At 37.3% G+C, this 18,142-nt stretch overlaps 1 protein-coding gene across 7 annotated transcripts in view; it reads right to left on the minus strand.

Moving 5' to 3' along the window:
- The window catches only part of LOC126876673 (fat-like cadherin-related tumor suppressor homolog), a 497,189-nt gene that overhangs the window by 64,070 nt on the left and 414,977 nt on the right, over positions 1–18,142 (minus strand). For all 7 annotated transcript variants that reach the window (XM_050639586.1, XM_050639582.1, XM_050639581.1 and 4 more), the window contains exons 4-5: positions 3,009–3,115; positions 1,312–1,516 (exon numbers count right to left, since the gene is read on the minus strand). In XM_050639586.1, coding sequence (XP_050495543.1) covers positions 1,312–1,516; positions 3,009–3,115 — 312 coding nt within the window. The remainder of the gene's footprint in view (positions 1–1,311; positions 1,517–3,008; positions 3,116–18,142) is intronic.

Consider the following 18,142-nt stretch of genomic DNA (forward strand, 5'->3'; position numbering starts at 1 on the left):
GTACAAGTGGCCCCGGTTATTGCTATCTTCATTAAATCGAATCTTTCTTCTAATCGTCAATTTACCGTTAAGCGATATGGAAATATCGAATCGCGGCGAATAAATCTTGTTTATTGGAATATTATGGAGAGCTTCATGCTCGAAGCGTTAAAATTGGCGCGCGCCTGCAGCGTCGATAATTTCCTGCCTGACTCTTCATCTTTGATATTTAAGCTCTTTAATTAGGAGAGCTCGTAATGGCAGGTTTGCAATCGAAATTACATATGTATCCTGACAGTGAAAAGACAGAGCTGTTAAAAAGACACGAATGAAGAGATAAAGATGTTTCAAATATCGAGATCTTTTTTCGATCGAAAATTTTATGTGAAGTGGAATTAAAATATTAATAGTCAGAAAGCGTTGGGAAATAGACTGTACGTTCATCAAAATATCGTTTCATGATGTAACGAGAGAGAGAAAGAGAGAGAGAGAGAGAGAATCTCGCGCCAGCCGTCAAATATAAATAACTTACGGGCTATAATTAAAATTTATTGTTCACAAAGAGCTATAAAACCAGACTATTGTGATACTCAGAAGTGAAAGCAAATTGAAACTTTCGAGCTCAATGATAAAAATAAAACGAAGGTAACGTGCAATTTTATTATCGTTCGCTGCAGTTTAAACCATGCCTTGTGTCTTTATGCCAATTCATCGTTACGATATGCATTCGCTTCAACTAGCTCCTATCTCTTTAATTCATCGCGAGAACTGACAGGGGTCAATCTATGTGACAGAACGCCATTATTAAATAGATTGAGGGCGAAACTACCACCCATTACGTTTAATCGGAGCCATCGTCCAAGTCAAACATTTATTAAAATTTCTTTCTCGATAAATTCAAATACGAATGTATCAACCGAGCAAGTGTTTTACGTTAGTACTAGAACTATCGACTATTAAAATACAGAAGTTGTTATCATGAAAAGACACATAACGCAGTAAGAAAATATATTTTCCGAAAAATTATTCAGATCTTCGAAAATGCAGTATTATAGACCTATAAAATAACTCGGAAATATCATGAATTTTGAGCAATCCAATAATTCTGATGTTGATATCTTCCCATCTTCTTCAATCCACATTTCTTGATTGAAATTTCAAAAAGCTCGAACTTATTTTCTTGCTCTGATTTATTTTCGAATTGTCGTTATTAAAATCCTCATTCATAGAAGGGCAAATTGATCTCGTTACAGCCAAGGACCGTTGTAGCCAATCTATTTCGATTCTGTGACAAGATATTGGCTCTTTTCTGACTGACCATGTGGAACTTACCGGTGGTGGAGTTGATGAGAAAATAACCTTCCGGATTGCCGCTGGTGATGGAAAAAGTGAATTGTTGGGGCGAGACGTCGCGATCGAACGCCTGGATTTGAAGAACGCTCACACCTGCCGGAGAGTTCTCCAGAACCGATGGATAATAGACTGGAACTTCAGTCAACGGGGTGTTGTCGTTCCTGTCCAGCACCTCCACGTACACCTGCACGAAAATCGGCTGTGAATTATTTACGAGAGGTAGATAAGTTCTCGCTACTGTGCGTTTGCGAAAAAATGGAAAAAAAAATTGCCATATTTTTGTAAACTAGAGTTGTGGGCGGATTTTTCAGCATCGAGTATAGCAGAACTTTGAGAAATGGGAATTATATTGTATCACGCGTGCAAAACAGCAGAGATTAAGATAAATTCTGTTCGAAAATGATCAGTTTTGAATTTTAATCGGTACAAAATTATTGACGCAATTCGTTTGGAATAAATAATTGCTAAAAGGTATCGTTTGAAAGATTCCTGGAATAATTTATTCTTTCTATCGATTACCGTTGAATGTGTAAGTTATGAAATGTACATTCGTGAACTTCTATTTTATTCGTCGAAGAATGTAATCGAGGAAATTGATTTTAATGTGAAATGAAGCGAAAAGAGCAGGAATATTTGAAGTTTAAATTATAGTAATTAATGTATCACTTCCTGTATTAATCTTCTATAGATACTACGTATAAGACTAAAATCGTAGTTTAAAGTGAATACATATTATTAGAGAGCGTATTTTTAAACAATTCGTTAATAATCTTATTTCAAAACGTTGGACAGTATTATTACTGAATTCTCATTTCCTTATCTTGATTATTTTCTACAATATCAGTTGCGGCGTATATAATAAAAATTCACAGTATTGATTATAGTGCATTGCAGTGTCCACGATGAGATTTTAGCTGGTCATGTTAAATCACTAGTGAAATTTCTATCTATATACGCAATTATAAAAGTGTCGTAAATTAAACTCTTTGCGTCACGTCGGTAACAGAAAGCCTTTTTCCAATAGCGCAATGTATGTTGCAATATTATGGTGGGAGATAAGTGATACGAAAAATTTGTAGCGGTCGATAGAGAAAATTAGTTCTTTGACTAGCCATCGTTTCGCTACTAGGAGCTTATGCACGTAGAAAGTACGAAATAAATAGTCGTTCGTGATATTTTTCCGATACAATGACAAAAATGTAATGGCAGTGTTTATAGTTCAACGTAAACGACGTTACAAGCATTAATTCTATAATAATTCCTTGATCATTGATCGAAACACAGATTTTTTTACCGAGGAATTAACAAGAAATTGTATTAAATCGAAAAATTCATAAATACCCAAAGTTTTACTGTACGTTTGCTATAATATTCTCAAAATACAAAATATTTAAGTAAATTCTACTACTTCTCTCGAATTTTTGATATTATGGTGTCCCAGAAAATATTTTTCAAAGATTAATTATTTCTCCTTCTTTCTTTTTCGTTAAGACTTATTCAACAAACCAATATTATTTGGGAAATATATCTACGTTAATTGTTGTGGCAATGTATTCTCTGCCTGTTCCCATTTTCACTGTCTGAGTGTGAACAATCAAAAATTTCGAAACACGAAGATATTTCTCGGGACAGTATAATACATTAAACATGTAATTTATCTTCCGCATTGCACAAACCTGCAAACTCGAACTCAGAGGAACCACTCCGTGATCCTGCGCGTACACCGTCAGCCAGTATCCTCTCTTCGACTCCACATCCAACATAACCTTCGTCTTGATGTTACCTGGAACGCCAAAAAACATTTTATTGAAAAGAAAAAGAAAAAGGAAAAAAAAGGAGAAAATAAAACAAATCTAATGTAACGGAATATTTGCTCCCGTACAGCGATTCCAGAACATTTCTCGATCGCCAATAATTAAGAAAAAATCAAGTTATGCTCGATCGAAACGTCTCGTCGCGTAACTAATCATGCAAACGGAATAGCTGAAAATAGCCACCGTATCGCGAAACATTTTCACCTCTTCGATATCACCATGAGAAGATGCGAGCTGAGTAGGAACAGGTCGTTCTATGCGCGAAAAATAGGAAAGAAAAAAGAAAGGTGGGAAAAGGAAAGAAGGGAGGAAGAGGAAGACAGGGCAGGAAAGATAAGGAAGGAGACGTTATTACCGTCTTGCTAGATAGCTAGCAACAAGGACCGATATGAAATGACGTGCACGTAGATGGCGACTTGCCAAGCGTGCACCCGCGCGCGCGCTCTCGCGCGTCAGTGCAAAAATTGGACTGCATTCCTGTTGTTAACACGTCGAGCACGTTGTTCCGCGTGTCTTCGATCGTTTTTGCGACATTCCAGTGCTTACGGTCGGTTCTTGCACCGCGGTACATGCCATCAATGAACATACGCTTGGTTTATTGCGGTATTAAAACGATAACGTCTCGATACTTGGCGACCAGTGGTCCAGGAACAGGCAAAAGGCTAACAGATATCGAGGCAGCAAAGAGAGAGAGAGCGAAAGAGAGGTGGAGACCTCGATTAATTAGCAATCCGTGATGTTACGTACGAGAGCAGATGTAGATCGTAATCAAGATTATCCCCGATTTGTTCTGTCAGTAATTGCATCTTCAGATTTCGCTGCAGTATCTTCATTAATCCCGATCTTTCGCGTGGCTCGACCCACCAGTTCCTCGATCACTGTACATTGTATGCGTGCCCAACAGTATCGGTATAATATCGAGCTCGTAATTCCACGATATCGATTAATTATCGGAGCCGAGGCGAAATTCAGCCCAGCGGGAGCCAGATACACGTCGGTGTCCTCGGTTATTTATGGCCTCGTTCCCGTAAAATTCACGGCCGTGGAATCGTGATCCGCGCTCACGATTTCATGATTTCCTCGGCCGAAGAAAAAAGATGGCTACACATGTAATTGGAGGATAGCGCGGCGCCTGAGATATCAATGGTTAATTTATTCTTCGATATATGTATATAATCCGGTATTCAGATAGAAAAATTTACTCGGTCAACGCAAGTTATTGGATTCCTTGCGTTCAATGACTGGTATTTCCAGGACTGTTGGAATGCTGGTTTGCATTAATATATTGAGTATATTATACCATACTATTTTTTTAGAACTTCCAATCCACCCGATATAAATCAAGAATGATTTTCTCAGAAGCTAAGCTCATTAGCTCAACTTTCTATTAATTTCTCAATCGCATTAGATAAATACACGTTTTAATCTTCGATTCTTCAAAAACAAATAACTTACGCCCATGAGTTCGTTTATTTCAACAAAATGATATAACTAATAACAAATTCCAAGGTTAATATAGAAAATACATATAATGAAAAATGGTCTTCGTAACATCATCTCTCATCATCATTCTCTGCTTTTACATTTACACGTTTGATCAACGTGGCCTCTAAACGGCTCAAACATAGATCTCCAAAATTAAGAGAACGATGTGCAAATGTTTGCTTGCGGCGCACTGTACAGTGGTTATATCGAGAAGTTTTCAAAAATTCGATACTCTAATCTCTGATATTCACAGTAATTCAAAAGTCCAAGGAAACTTTGATTAATCGGAAAGGAACGTCTCATTGACTCTACACTCTCCGCAATTGTTTCGTAGCCGCAGAGCACGCGTTACACGTGTTTTCGTGGCTCGCTCAAGCATAGAAGGGGTTCGGGGACGCAGACACGTGCTGCACGTTTAACAGTGATCGGTGGAAGGGGAGAATAAATTAAATTCGCTACCGTGAACGCAACTTGTATAAGCAGTTTAGTGGTGGAGGGAACGAGACAGAAAGAGAAGCAGATACGATTATATCCTACGAAGTCGAATGCGATGCTCGCTTTTCATGTCCCAGTTTTTCGTCTAAACAACATTACGGACTTAATTTCTTTCCGGATTGTAACAGGGCGGCGGTCGCTTTCTCTCGCGACAAGAAACTATCTTTCTTCCGTGTCAAAAGACACGCTCCACGGAACTTTTTAGACAGGGATAGAGCGAAAAGCTAGAGAAGGATGAAACGAGAAGAGAGATGCGAAGGTGGTGGCTAATGGAAAAAGTTAAAGGCAGAAAGATTTTCTTTGTAACACGGAATGAATTCGTTTGAACTTACGTTCGAGGATATAATTGGAGAACACGACTGGTTGAACGAAGTAATTTTCGGACAAAGAAATACTCATTTTATCTTATAATAATTAATTGTAATTTTAGTTATTTTTAATTGCTTATGCCGTCAGTTAAACATAAAAAAATGATAATTTTTGTTCTCTTAATTAGCGCCAAATTATTTACAATTTCAAGTAGTCTATGCGGAATCGTTCTTAAATAAATGATTCAAAGTGAGAATGTCTTCCGTGTTATACACTTTTTCCGGTTTCTAACTTCTAAAGCCTGGATTCTCTAGTTTCTTTTCTTCGCACTGTCTGAGGAAGTTACGTTTAATTATCTTTAAAGAATTCGATAACCTACGATATTAACATAAAATACAATACTACGATATACTCAAAATTCGAAAACAAATATTTTTAATGGGATATATAGCCTCAATAGAGCTCAGCGATGCTATAAAAATTATAACAATCCAGTATTCTTTTTAAAAGTTACCTTAGAAAGTATTCTTCCAAAAACGTCAAAAGAGTTAACGAAGATAATATATCACTACAAGAATAGAACATTTAGAGAATAAAATGTATAATAAAACTTTCAGATAGTATTCTAATTCTACAAGATCTAGTGGCAATAGAGAAAAAACGAGAGTGCACGAATTATGTTCGATCAAAGTGGTCAATCTAGGATTAAAATTAAATCATTCTCGCGAAAACGAGTTTACCCGGTGCTTTACCGTACAGAATCATCGGCGAGCGGTAGAAAACGAGAGAGAGAGAGAGAGAGAGAGAGAGAGGACGCGTTTTAGCTCGTCGCTAAATTAATTTTGCAACCCTATCGACGTCTATGTAATTGCAATGTCAACTTCGTTCTACTGTTTCCCAGCATTCCGCGGTATTCGCTGCTTCCACCGAATAAATCGAAGCATTTCAACCACTACGAATTAGCAACTTTCGAATAATCAATGTTAGATCGAGTTTCTCGTCGCACAAAGTTCATCTGGAGCATGCAATTTCCAAGTTGCCGGCTCGCCCCTTTCTGCACTCTCTGTTCCTCGGGAACATCGATGATTCTAATAATTATAATCGACGACGGGTAGGATTTCGAATAACTTGCTGCTCACTTTATTACGTAATGGTAGAGGGAATCCAGCGAAATTCCAGATCAGAAGAGACGTCCCTCCGTAATATTATTGCGAATCGTGCTCGTTACTAGGTAGAGGGAAGATGGAATTTATCGATTTGGGAACAGAAGAAACGACGGTTTTGATTTTGGGTTGCTATCGAATGTACGATCTTTTGGAATCTTGGAATTCTTGTTTCCCGATGGTTTTATCTCCCTCTTCAATTTCCGTGAAGCATACTCGGATGCAAACAGAAATAGAAGGACTGGTAAGTAAATTTAAGAAATTTCAAAAATTCTGAGGGAATACATTTTATGTATTATTTGGTTGATATTTTTTCCATCACATTTTTCACACTTCTTACATTTTATGAGCGTCATACAATCGTAAAGAATTTTAGGAATTTAGATAAGTGTCAATGTTATATTTTTGAATAGTGAAGCATGGAAAAAGCCATTTTTTATTTACTACATGTTTCGCGTCATTTTCCCTCTTATTTTGAATTTGTTAAAATTTTTCAATGATACACTTTGTTTTATGTTGAACTGCGAATTTATTAAGTATATCGATAGATAATTGCTGTCAATATCAAACCTACAGAAAAAGGATTTGTAGGCAATTCGAACAGTTTAATCGGTCGGAGCATTCACCCGGCAATGACAGATATGAAAGAGCCTGAATCTTGTCCAGCAATTCGATTTGCCAGCAATAAACAATAAATCACTTCGATCACACGAATTAACCTCTTCGAGTTCTCAAACGTTTCAAATCATCGTCCATTTAGAAAGTTTAATAGCGATCGAAATCGTTCGCAATTAATACATCGATGCCAGTCAGTGATATATTATTTCGAGTATTATGTCAAATAACGCTATTCGGAGATTCAGAAATTCAATTCCACGATTTCCATAACACGATTCTGCCATCGAATCTATTTATGTTTCAAAGTTACGTTTCACAAATTACAAATTATCGATATTAATATATTTTCTTCTGTAATGATAACAGGTTTGATAATAAAACAGATACAATTTTGGAAGTAATTTTTACAAATTACACATCATGTAACAATCTTATTTAAAGTAACATTATAAAAGAGAAGTCTGTGATCTATAATTTATAGATTGAAGTGGCTACGCAATAAGGAAGCAGCATCACTTTTCAATAATTTAAGTAAATCAACAAGAACTAACTATAAACCAAATTTTTCTCCAAACCTGCAATAAATTCATATTCAATAATAATAAACTTTGACACTTTTGAATATCAAACCTATACCTTCTCTTCTATTCCAATAAATATAATTTAACTATTGGAGGTACCATTATATATTTGCAAGCCTCTAACTCGTCAATTCACTGACATTAAACGTAAGTTGATGAATTATTGTGCAATGATGTACACATTCCAACAATTTCTTTTCCCAATTACACTTTATCAATACAATTTTCTTAACCACAATATCATTCAGGAAAGTCTCATCGATGAATTTCGAATGAAAATTTACGACGAAGCATTCCCTTAACCACCTCGTGCTAATCTCAAAACTAACAAAGGTATTCTACCTACGACAAACAGAAAGAGAAAGAATTTCCACCAGCTATACGACCCGTACTAATACCATCGTGGCGAGACACGTGAAGTTTGACGACCTGTTGGTCATTAAATTCATCGGTCGTAAAGCGACTTGTTGCGATAAGTAATAGGAAGCACTTAAGTTCCAGAGATCAAGTTGACGGTTCGATTTACCCTACAGCCGACACCTTGACGAACGCACAGTTATTACGTTAAGAAGAATATCAGGATTCGTTTCGACCAATTTGGTGCCGCGACGCGTTTCTAACGAGCCGGCGAGGGAATTCGACGAGCGTGTGTTAAAGCATTCGCGACGTGGCGCTGTTCCAACGTTTCATCATCGACTCGCGATCAAAGGCACGCATGTTTGTTACAGAATCGGCCATCGAAAGCATAATCCTTGCGGAAACTCGAGGGTCGAGTAGAAGACCGTGAAGCGTGGCAAATATTTAATAAGTTCGCCAACCACGCTGTACATCGATAACTTCTTTAGTGATCTTATGGTTGATTGAACCAAATAAAAACGAGCTGCTACGAACTATAATATTTCGGATGATTGGTAGGTTGTTTGAGGCATTTGCAATCGCTGTTTGTTGCGAAAGTCGATGTGGAAAGGATTTCGAAGAGTGGTACCGAGAAGAGTTTCTTGAGTGATTTCTGAAATTAATAGATTTTAGCTGTATATATGATGAAGTGTAATTACAGTCGCTGACGAAAGTAGTTGAAAGTATTAGAAAGTATTTACCATACAAGCTTTTTACGTACACACGTATATCGTGTCAATTATGTGAAATACGTATATAACAAAATTTCTTTAACTCTGTAACGATACACGACTGTCACGATTATAGTGATGGAAATTAATAATTGTTTCAGAATATTTAATGACCTTTTCTTCTGCAAACATCGATCAACCTTTCTTATCGTCATAATGAAAATAAAGCGAGGAAAGCTCATTAAGGTACCAGGGATAATAGGGGTAACGCTGACAAAGAAATCTCATCAAGTATAACAAGTAGATTTTTAAGAAAATTAACTGAAAATGCACGACCTATCGTGTTTCATTGTCTCTACAGAATATACATTAATTTATGAAGCATTAAATAAAGAAATACGATATCTCTTCGTTTCTAAGTTTTTCCAACAACAAAACAAAAGAAGTTTGAAAGACTGCATTTCTAGTCATTGCTTCAAGAAGGAATAGCTAGAACAACGTAGAAATCGAATCGAACACTGAGCGCATTTACTTAAAGCAGTAACGTTAAAGAAAAATATCTAACTACAAGCTACGGATGCAAGTATTGCTCCGGGAATGAGGAGAGTTAGTTCCGTAAGATGCGGAAAACACGGCTAACGTTCTCGTCCGATATTCAATTGGTAACGTATACACTTGCAACTAACCATGAACTTTTACAACTTCACGAAACTGGCGAAATAAAATCTCTAGGAACTCGAACAACTATCACGAATCGAATATCAGCATGAAAAAATTCTAATTAAACTAAATCGAACGCACTTTATTTTCCTTTTATCATTCAATTTATCACATATAGCCAAGCTTGTTTTAACATACGAATTTTATATAAAACGTGTGAGAATCACGTCAAACTTGAAAAACTTCCAACGTAACGTTTGGTAATTCGAAAAAGACATTGTAGCATTCCAGAATCAGTGATAAGCAAAAAAAAAAAAAAAAAAATAATAAGAAAAATGTAACAGAGAAATTACATCACAAACATTCGTGTACCCTAAATAATTTTCTAGCGTGAGAGTCAAAATTATGTTCATAAAAGCGCGACGTAATTTCTACTTTCTATTATCAGTTCCTTTCATCCTCCGTATCTTCCAGATCGTGTGCCAATTTCGTAAAGAGCGAGAAGGAGGGCAACAACTTGGAAGGCGTTAAGAATCTTCGAAATCTTGAAAGGGAGGAGAGCCCGAGGAAAAGGGGAAAAGAGAACGATGTTTAGAGGAATCGTAAAAATCTCTTCTCGGTAATTTCAGCCAGGGCCGACCTATCCCATTTCATAAACGGCTGATACCATTTGGCGTCCGGGATCCGTAAGAGCTTCAGCATCCGGAAGAGTTACAGAATTCGTTTTCGCGGGGGCTTTGAGCTTTTGTCCGAGTAACGATGCCTCTGCTCGCCGGAAACGTGCAGCGAACCGATCGATGAGCCTTCGAACGGAAAACGCGCAATTTTATAGTCGGACCTGCCATCCCCGAACTATCCTCGCGACCTCCAACCCCCGTGAACCAGCTTCTTGTCCTTCTTTCATTCTTTTATCGAATTCCATCTGTCTCCATCCACCTCGTTTTCTATCTGACATTTCTCTCGACTCTCGATCCACCGCGGGGGAACTATGGCCGATCGTTAACCCAGATTCGAAACGGCGACACTTTAGACGCTTCGCCAATAGCCCGCGAATGTATACGTCTTGATCGCGACACTCCTCCACGGACGTCGAGAAACTAAGAAGCTTCTCCGGTGATCGATCTTTACGTTTAGTAGTCGATAGCTATATTCGTTGAAACTGGCACGAAAACTTCCAGGATAAATATGGATCCGCCATTGTCATCGAGAAGTTTCTGTTCAGAAATGAGAGAGTTTAATTATCTGATAAAAAGTTGCTGCGACTCTTGAGATGTTTTATAATACGGGAATTAATTGAGACTAATGAATAGAGAGAGAGAGAGGAGGGGGGGGGGGGAAGAAAGAAAGTAAATATATCTTACTCGGAGAGATAAGATTTATTCCTTTGAGAAATATATTTGGAATATTGGTTCTATATGTGAGATTTTGCTGGATGAAATTATCCTTCCCGTGCTTTCGCTGTGTCAATCCTTGTTTCTGACTAATGTGTAAGATTTGGTATAGAGATCTAGAATATTAAGCGATACCCTAGAAATTTTAAACGATACCCTTTTACCCTACATTGTTCATTGTTACTTTAAATGTAACTTTGTGAACGAAACTCGAGTTGAAAGGTGATTTCAGCAAGTAGTTACTGGTTTCCTACGTCACATGAAAATACATACTTAACATCCCTATACCGCGAAATAAGAAGTAACATCCTCTGCGACCGTATTATAATAGTGTAATAGAAGCCAATGAACGTCAATTTCTTCCAATGTAAATTCCAATCAAATTTGCAAAGTTCTTCTACAAATATTTCCACGTTGAAAATACACTTCGATTGCCAATCACCATAAACAAAATTTTCTCCAGCCATTCCATTTACCCCGAAAGTCATTTCTATACGGTTCGATTATTACTTGCATCAGCTCGCAAGGACTTCTGCCTCTAATATTGCCACGCAAAGAAAGGAAATGTGTATTCAACTTATCCCTGTCGCTTGTTTAACGTTTATTCGACAGGCGATATATCCACGTTCTCCCTTTCTCACATAATATATCCATGTCATATGGCCACGGGGATACGATAATGTTTTTCCACCCCTTTTGATCCTCTTTTTTTTCATGAGGATATGGAAAGAAAAAGGCAGCATACTACGCGGAGATGTTCGTTCTAAAGCTCTGCTTAATAGCCTGGAAACACCTTTCGACCGTTTCTAAGAAGCGATTTCCCGAATGCAAGCCCATTTGCGCGCCGGAACCGAGGGTCGGCGAAAGCCTCTTACGCACGATAAGGCGATTGGTTTCCCGCGCGGTGGCCGCGTTGATTAAACTACAATGAGGAAAATTAAACGTAAGAAAGTTTCTCCTTGGCGAGTGAAGATACGGCGCAAAGCGGGATAGATATATTTAATCCTTTTATTAATTTCTAATACACAATTTTTCGTTCATCTGCTGGCGAAAATCGTTTAATTTCTTTGCATAAACAACCAGAAAAATGGATTTAATCATCAAGTTCCATAAGAAAACGTCACACCTGACTTCGCTGTCTTTGTGTCTAAGGTGTACTATAAAATGATGACCAGAATGCATTTAGAATTTTCAAGATGTAAAAATATACAGACTACACATAATATTCAAAGATACAATAGAACATCCAAAGTAGCGTACTCGTTATAATATTTGATAGACGAAACAAATCTCTAAGTTCCATTTGTTTGCCTGTCCAAAAACAGAAAAAATATCTGCAGTGCACTGGTGAGTAAGTATATTAAAAGGCAGACAAAACACAGCTCTCTTCTCTTTTCCTCCTCTTTCACGCGTTTCTTTGTAACGACACAATAGAATTGAGAATGTAATTGTATCGAGGAAAGTTCGAAGGCAATAACAAGATTAAAATAAAATAATATAGGCCAGAGAGGAGAAGAATGATATAAAACAGTCTAATAACCTTTGCTCTATTGTCGTTGAGGTATTTCTACGGAGGCGGCCTCGTACTCAATAAGGAGAACGTTATCGAGCATTCTGTGCATGTTTGGAATACGTTACACGCGGAACGTAATAACGTACGTGCGTAATTTCTGTTCTCGCGCGAACTCGTTACACTCTAGCCGCGGAATTTACGTCCAAGATGGACGATGGAACGTTACAAAAGTACCCTTCTATGCTTCCTATATTTCTGGATGGATTTTACGATTATAGTCCATGAAGAAAGTCGCGGTCGACTCCGTGAAAGTGCTTTTTACTTCGAACAATAATGTTAATTTGCGAAAGACTACAGGCTATTGTGGAAACTCTAAGGGAATATTTGCTAATATAGCAGACAAATATGGCCACACATAGAGATAAAGTTGTAGTAGCAATTAGATAGACATGTTAGAGAAATGGAAGTATTATGGGAAAACTATGCTATTAAAGATATACCCAAGAAATATTGAGACAAATTGAGTAATATACTGATAAGTATACAAAAAGATATAAATATTAGGTTGTCCGAAAAGTATCTTTCTTTTACAGACACGTCTTTTACAACGATGCATCTTTACACAAACATGAAACCTAATCTGTCGAACGTTGTGATCTTTACTTTGATAGAACAAAATGGATCATACGTAATTCGATAAAATAATATAAAACGAAAGAAACTTTTCCGACTATCTAATAGATCTTATTCATTTTCAAATGAGATCAGGCGAATAGATGGTATAATGTAATGTTACAGTCATGATCCATGAATAACACAGTTCAACACTAATTGTAGGTCTAATCGTACAATTTTCTACATAATTTTTCCAAATCACGTTCAATTCGCGCGGTCATGCGAAACCGTGAACACGGTAGCTTCCCCATAAACCAAAAATACCAGAGGGAAATCAGACACACGGTCATTATAACCATTCGCAGGCCGTTTCCTCTTAACTTCTCGTGGCAACACACCGCGTGAAAGCCCGAACGCTGATTCTCAATTGCTCGCAAGTAAATAATGCGGTACGCGATTTCTCTGAATCTGGATCCGTTCATTCGCGGCGTTATTTACGACTTAATGCCAGGCGGAAATTCGACAGCGTGAAATGGAGGGAAAAGAACACGAGGATGGCAAATCGTTTCGAGATAAAAGCATCAGCGGTGCAACGAAACAGACGAGACGCGGTGTCGCGTCGGCTCGTGCAAATTCTTCCATGCGTTCCGGATCCAAATCACCACAGGCAAATTGTTCTGGGGTTCAATCGAAAACGCGTTTTCACGAAAAGCTTTTAACGACTAAAACGTCGACCCGACAAAGACTTTACGATCGCGCTATTACCATTCATGAGTCATTGGAAACACGATGCGTCAGGATGCTGTTGCGACTAACAAGAAAAGTGTAAGACGTTCATCACAGGTCATCGATTTAATTCAAACTTAGAACAGTGATGGTATTTGTCATTTTTTTATAGAAATCTTCATTATGGTTCGTGGACAGATAATCAGAGGCTCAATATTTTTCGAAACCATTATGGACCAAGCGATAACGCAACATTTCATGTGCATTTATTTTTTATTATTTTATATTATTGTAATTTTGTTTTTTAACATTGCAGGCATGAAAGAAAATACTACGGATTTGTTTAACATTTTTTTCTTCGCTCTTCCTTTTTGCCAGATAGATGCTACGATTTATTCACAAACTATCATTTTTTAAATCATGAGGAAGTATTTGCTGTGTCTCTCTGTGGCGTAGTGGTCTTGTTTCAAATTGTTTGTTCGATAATATTGCACAATTTCGCCGTTTCTGTTTTGACTTAAAATGTACATGTTGCTCGCCCAATGTATCAGCAATTAAATTAAAATCGATCCAAATTTGTTTCCATTGGATGATGAAAAAGAAGCCGAAGGTAATCGACAATTGACATTTCGTACGCAAATATCTCGTTTATCTTCCTGTTCTTTTTCTCATATAGCGTAAACCAATTGTCAGAATATTACCATTCCAATGACGTCGCCGATCGTCATGTATTGCGAGCGTTTCCACGTTTCCAAATATTTCTCGTTCATCGTTCCGAAGAGAACAACGTTAATCGAATTCGCGTGCAAATTGTTCGCACAGAAGATTCGACGGTGGCCAATTAGCGTCAAATAAAGTGATCGCTGCGTTTTCAGCACAGTCTTTTTTCATGGACGAAAACTTATTTTACACTCTGTGAAACTACGGCATAGTCGTAGTTTTTACTCGACAAACTTTTACGAAACTTCGGTATCGCTCGCTGTAATATTTCGAGTAAAAAATTTTTTTTAGCGGAGAACTTTTTTATTTCGGTCAACGGCAACGTTAGTATTTTACTTTAAACGACTTTTATCGAATCCCGATAATGTTTCCGGTCTATGGCAATTAATAACGTCGAAATTAATACGCGTTCTTCTAATTAGTTCGTTTGTACGAGGTTTCGAACCAAATTTAGTCGCGAGTCTTGTGTTTCGTTTTTTAGTACATCTATGGAAGTCGATTCGTTGTTACTTTTTATAATTAATAGGCATAGTGATATCAAATTGTATATGATAATTCTTGGAAATTATAGAATTTGGCTTTTTTCTCCATAAATATTAACTAAAATATAAACTGAATATTTATAATGATAAATTTAATGTAAACATTGTATCAAGAGAAGTTAATTCGATCAATTTATTCAATCTGTACAAGTTCAAATCCATAGTCTAAATTTGAAACTTAAATCGACTAGATAAAACGCTCAGTCATTAAACAAGCAAAATATGGAAACAAGATATCCTAGGTTGTAAAACTAAAATATTTGTACATACTCATTTCAAGATGCGTAGTTAATTAGAAATACCTATATCAATCAGACACCTTTCATTTATTTCGTCGAGTATTTGAATAAAAGCTTGGAAATTCCTAAACAACCCCTTCGTTTACAATTTTCATGAATGCCATATAATCAACGTTGTTAAAACTGTTTATGTCAGGCCTCGCCAAAGCGTTTCACGACGATATTGCTGTTTTCACGAGTAATTAGTCGAGCGTTCGTATTCGGTCGAATAAATCCGGATGGAAAACACGATGGAATTGCACGCGTTTCCGTCTCGTACACCTTTCTTCCGTCGCGCCATGTAAATCGGGTTTAACGACCCCGTCGAGTATGCGCATTCTTGAGAATATAATCAATGCCGGCTTCTCTTTCGGAATTTCTCGAATAGTAGGACTCTTTCAGCGATCATCGGTCGTTCGAATATCTCACGAATCGTGAAATTCTCGCGTCAGCAATTTCCTTCCCTTTATATTGGAATTATAGACGAAATAGACGGGAACTTCTCTGAAGCAAACGTAAAAGGAGAAAAAAGAAAAAGGAAAAGCAGAGGCAAGAAGAAAAAATCACGAGTTCATCATTGTGACACGATCTCCTTTGTCTACTGTTATGCACAGCAGTTCACGAGGAACGACTCGCGAAAGTTTTCATTTAACGAGCCCGTACACGTACCCGTCGTGACCATTATTTTCATCGGTGTACGTAAACTCATTATATTCCCGGTTTTACGTCGTGGGCCATTACAGTTGCGCGAACGCAAATAACTCAACAGCCACGATGCCCTCGAACGTCATCGAAGTTCCATCGAAGAGCGCGTCGAGTTCGTTTGATTCCGCAGGATCTTTTGTGTCTCGGTTTTTAAACGGCAATGTAAGTTTTGCTCGAGTTACTGGAAGACTTTGTACTTCGTTGGTATGTATAAGAGATAAAAAGTTGGAATAACAAAGTAAATTCCTTTTCTTCGTTTTCTTATTATTTTTTCTTTCTTTTTTTTTTGCGAAAGGCGAGTTTTAATGTGAATAATGGAAAGTTCTGTATTTGAAATTAGCATATAGAAATATAACGACGCGATGACGGTATTATAGAAAATCTCTAAATAAAAGTATAACTTAAAAATGTGAAAATATGGATCCTTGAATGTGAGAATATATCGCTTGTCTGATTGAATTACGAGGGAGATCCTGCCGGTGAAAACAATTTATTAGGCAATTTCCATTATTATCTGAATAATTATACCATTTCTAGTAGCATCACGGTTTTACAGCGGGAACGGCATGGCTACGTAAACGGGATGACTATGAACGAATTAACGGAAGTAAAATTAACAGCTGGCGAAATAAGGTCTGCTATCTCATTGGAAGTACATTCGACCTTTCTTCGTTAAACCTAAATTACTTCGTGCCGAGGCCGTTGCAAACCGAGCGAGGAGAGAGCCACGATTCTCATAAAAATCCTTCGTTTCCTCGTTCGCCCTTTAATTAGATCGAATGAACGCTTGAACTACTGAAATATAAATCATCGACAGTCTCCTGGTTGTTCGTTCGACCGTTTATAAGATAATATCATTTTTCCATAGTAAAAAGTAAAAAAGAAACCATTAAATTCTACGTTTTAAAATTATTAGAATTATTAAAATCTTTAGAATACAATTCTGTTCAAAGATTTCGACCACAGAACAACATAAATCGGAGCTAGGTTCAGAGACAAGCTGAAGTTGATCGAAGTGGGATTACGCGAACGGCGGATGTTCTAAACAAACTGATCAGTTTGGAAGGCGATTCGAGTGCAACAACGCGAATTAAGAGTGATCGAATTCAGACCAGGCGGATCGAACGATTCGAAACTGGAAATGTGGATTCTAAAGAATTAGTGTTGTTCCAAATAGAAAAGCACCAGTTGAAACTGATAAAAACAAAAGTCCATCAATTTATACAAACTCCTCTTTCTTATTCTAGATTCATAAACACCTACTTTACATTTGAATTCATCCCTGTAGTTGTGCTCGCATATTCATTGAAAAACACTATATGTAACTTTGTAGCTCTTTTCCTTTTACCAAACAAAACAAAATTCATTGTAGTTGATCTTTGGGTTATCAATCGTGTTATATGTTGCTAAGGCGATACTTAAATCGGTCGTAAAACGAGGAAAAATATATTTAATTTAATGGAAACCGTGTAACGAGTAGCGATCGACGAGGAGCAGAGAGAGTCTTGGCAAGAGATATTTCCGATCACGTTCGAAGAGTTTCCAGAGTAACGAAAGGAAAACGAACGCCATGCTATGAAAATAACTATCAGAATCATTCCCAAGGAGGTCGTTATTTCCTTTTAATACGAGAAAGCTTTTCTGTCGACGACAAAGTCGGTTACCGTGAATTATCGTCGTCTATAGGGTGCCACGAGATCCGCCTTCGTCGTGTATTTCTCATCTTCTTTGTTCCTTCGTCGTTTAGAAGCCAATACCCTTTCGATTTTCCGTATTTCTCTTTGCCTCCGTCCCACCAGTCTTGTAAAACGTTACCTTTTACGAGACGGTTAATTTTCCATCAAAACCGAATATTCTATTGTCTTTTTTGTTCTATCACTTTCTTCGAAACAAGACCGTCCGATTTTTCCTCTGAAGCTTAATTTTTCAATTGGTATTCTTGGTACTGTATATCTGACTTTGTCGATCCATGATGCGCAGATGCTGAATTTTACAATTGAGCACAGATACGAAGATCTTCGTGCTCGTTTGGTTGATACATCGATCAAGAGTTTATGTATCTGTGATGAATATTCTTGTATAAATTCATTGACAAAATTAAGGAATATTTAGAAAAATCTGAAGAAAT

Source organism: Bombus huntii, chromosome 2, assembly GCF_024542735.1.
Source record: "Bombus huntii isolate Logan2020A chromosome 2, iyBomHunt1.1, whole genome shotgun sequence".
NCBI lineage: Eukaryota > Metazoa > Arthropoda > Insecta > Hymenoptera > Apidae > Bombus > Bombus huntii.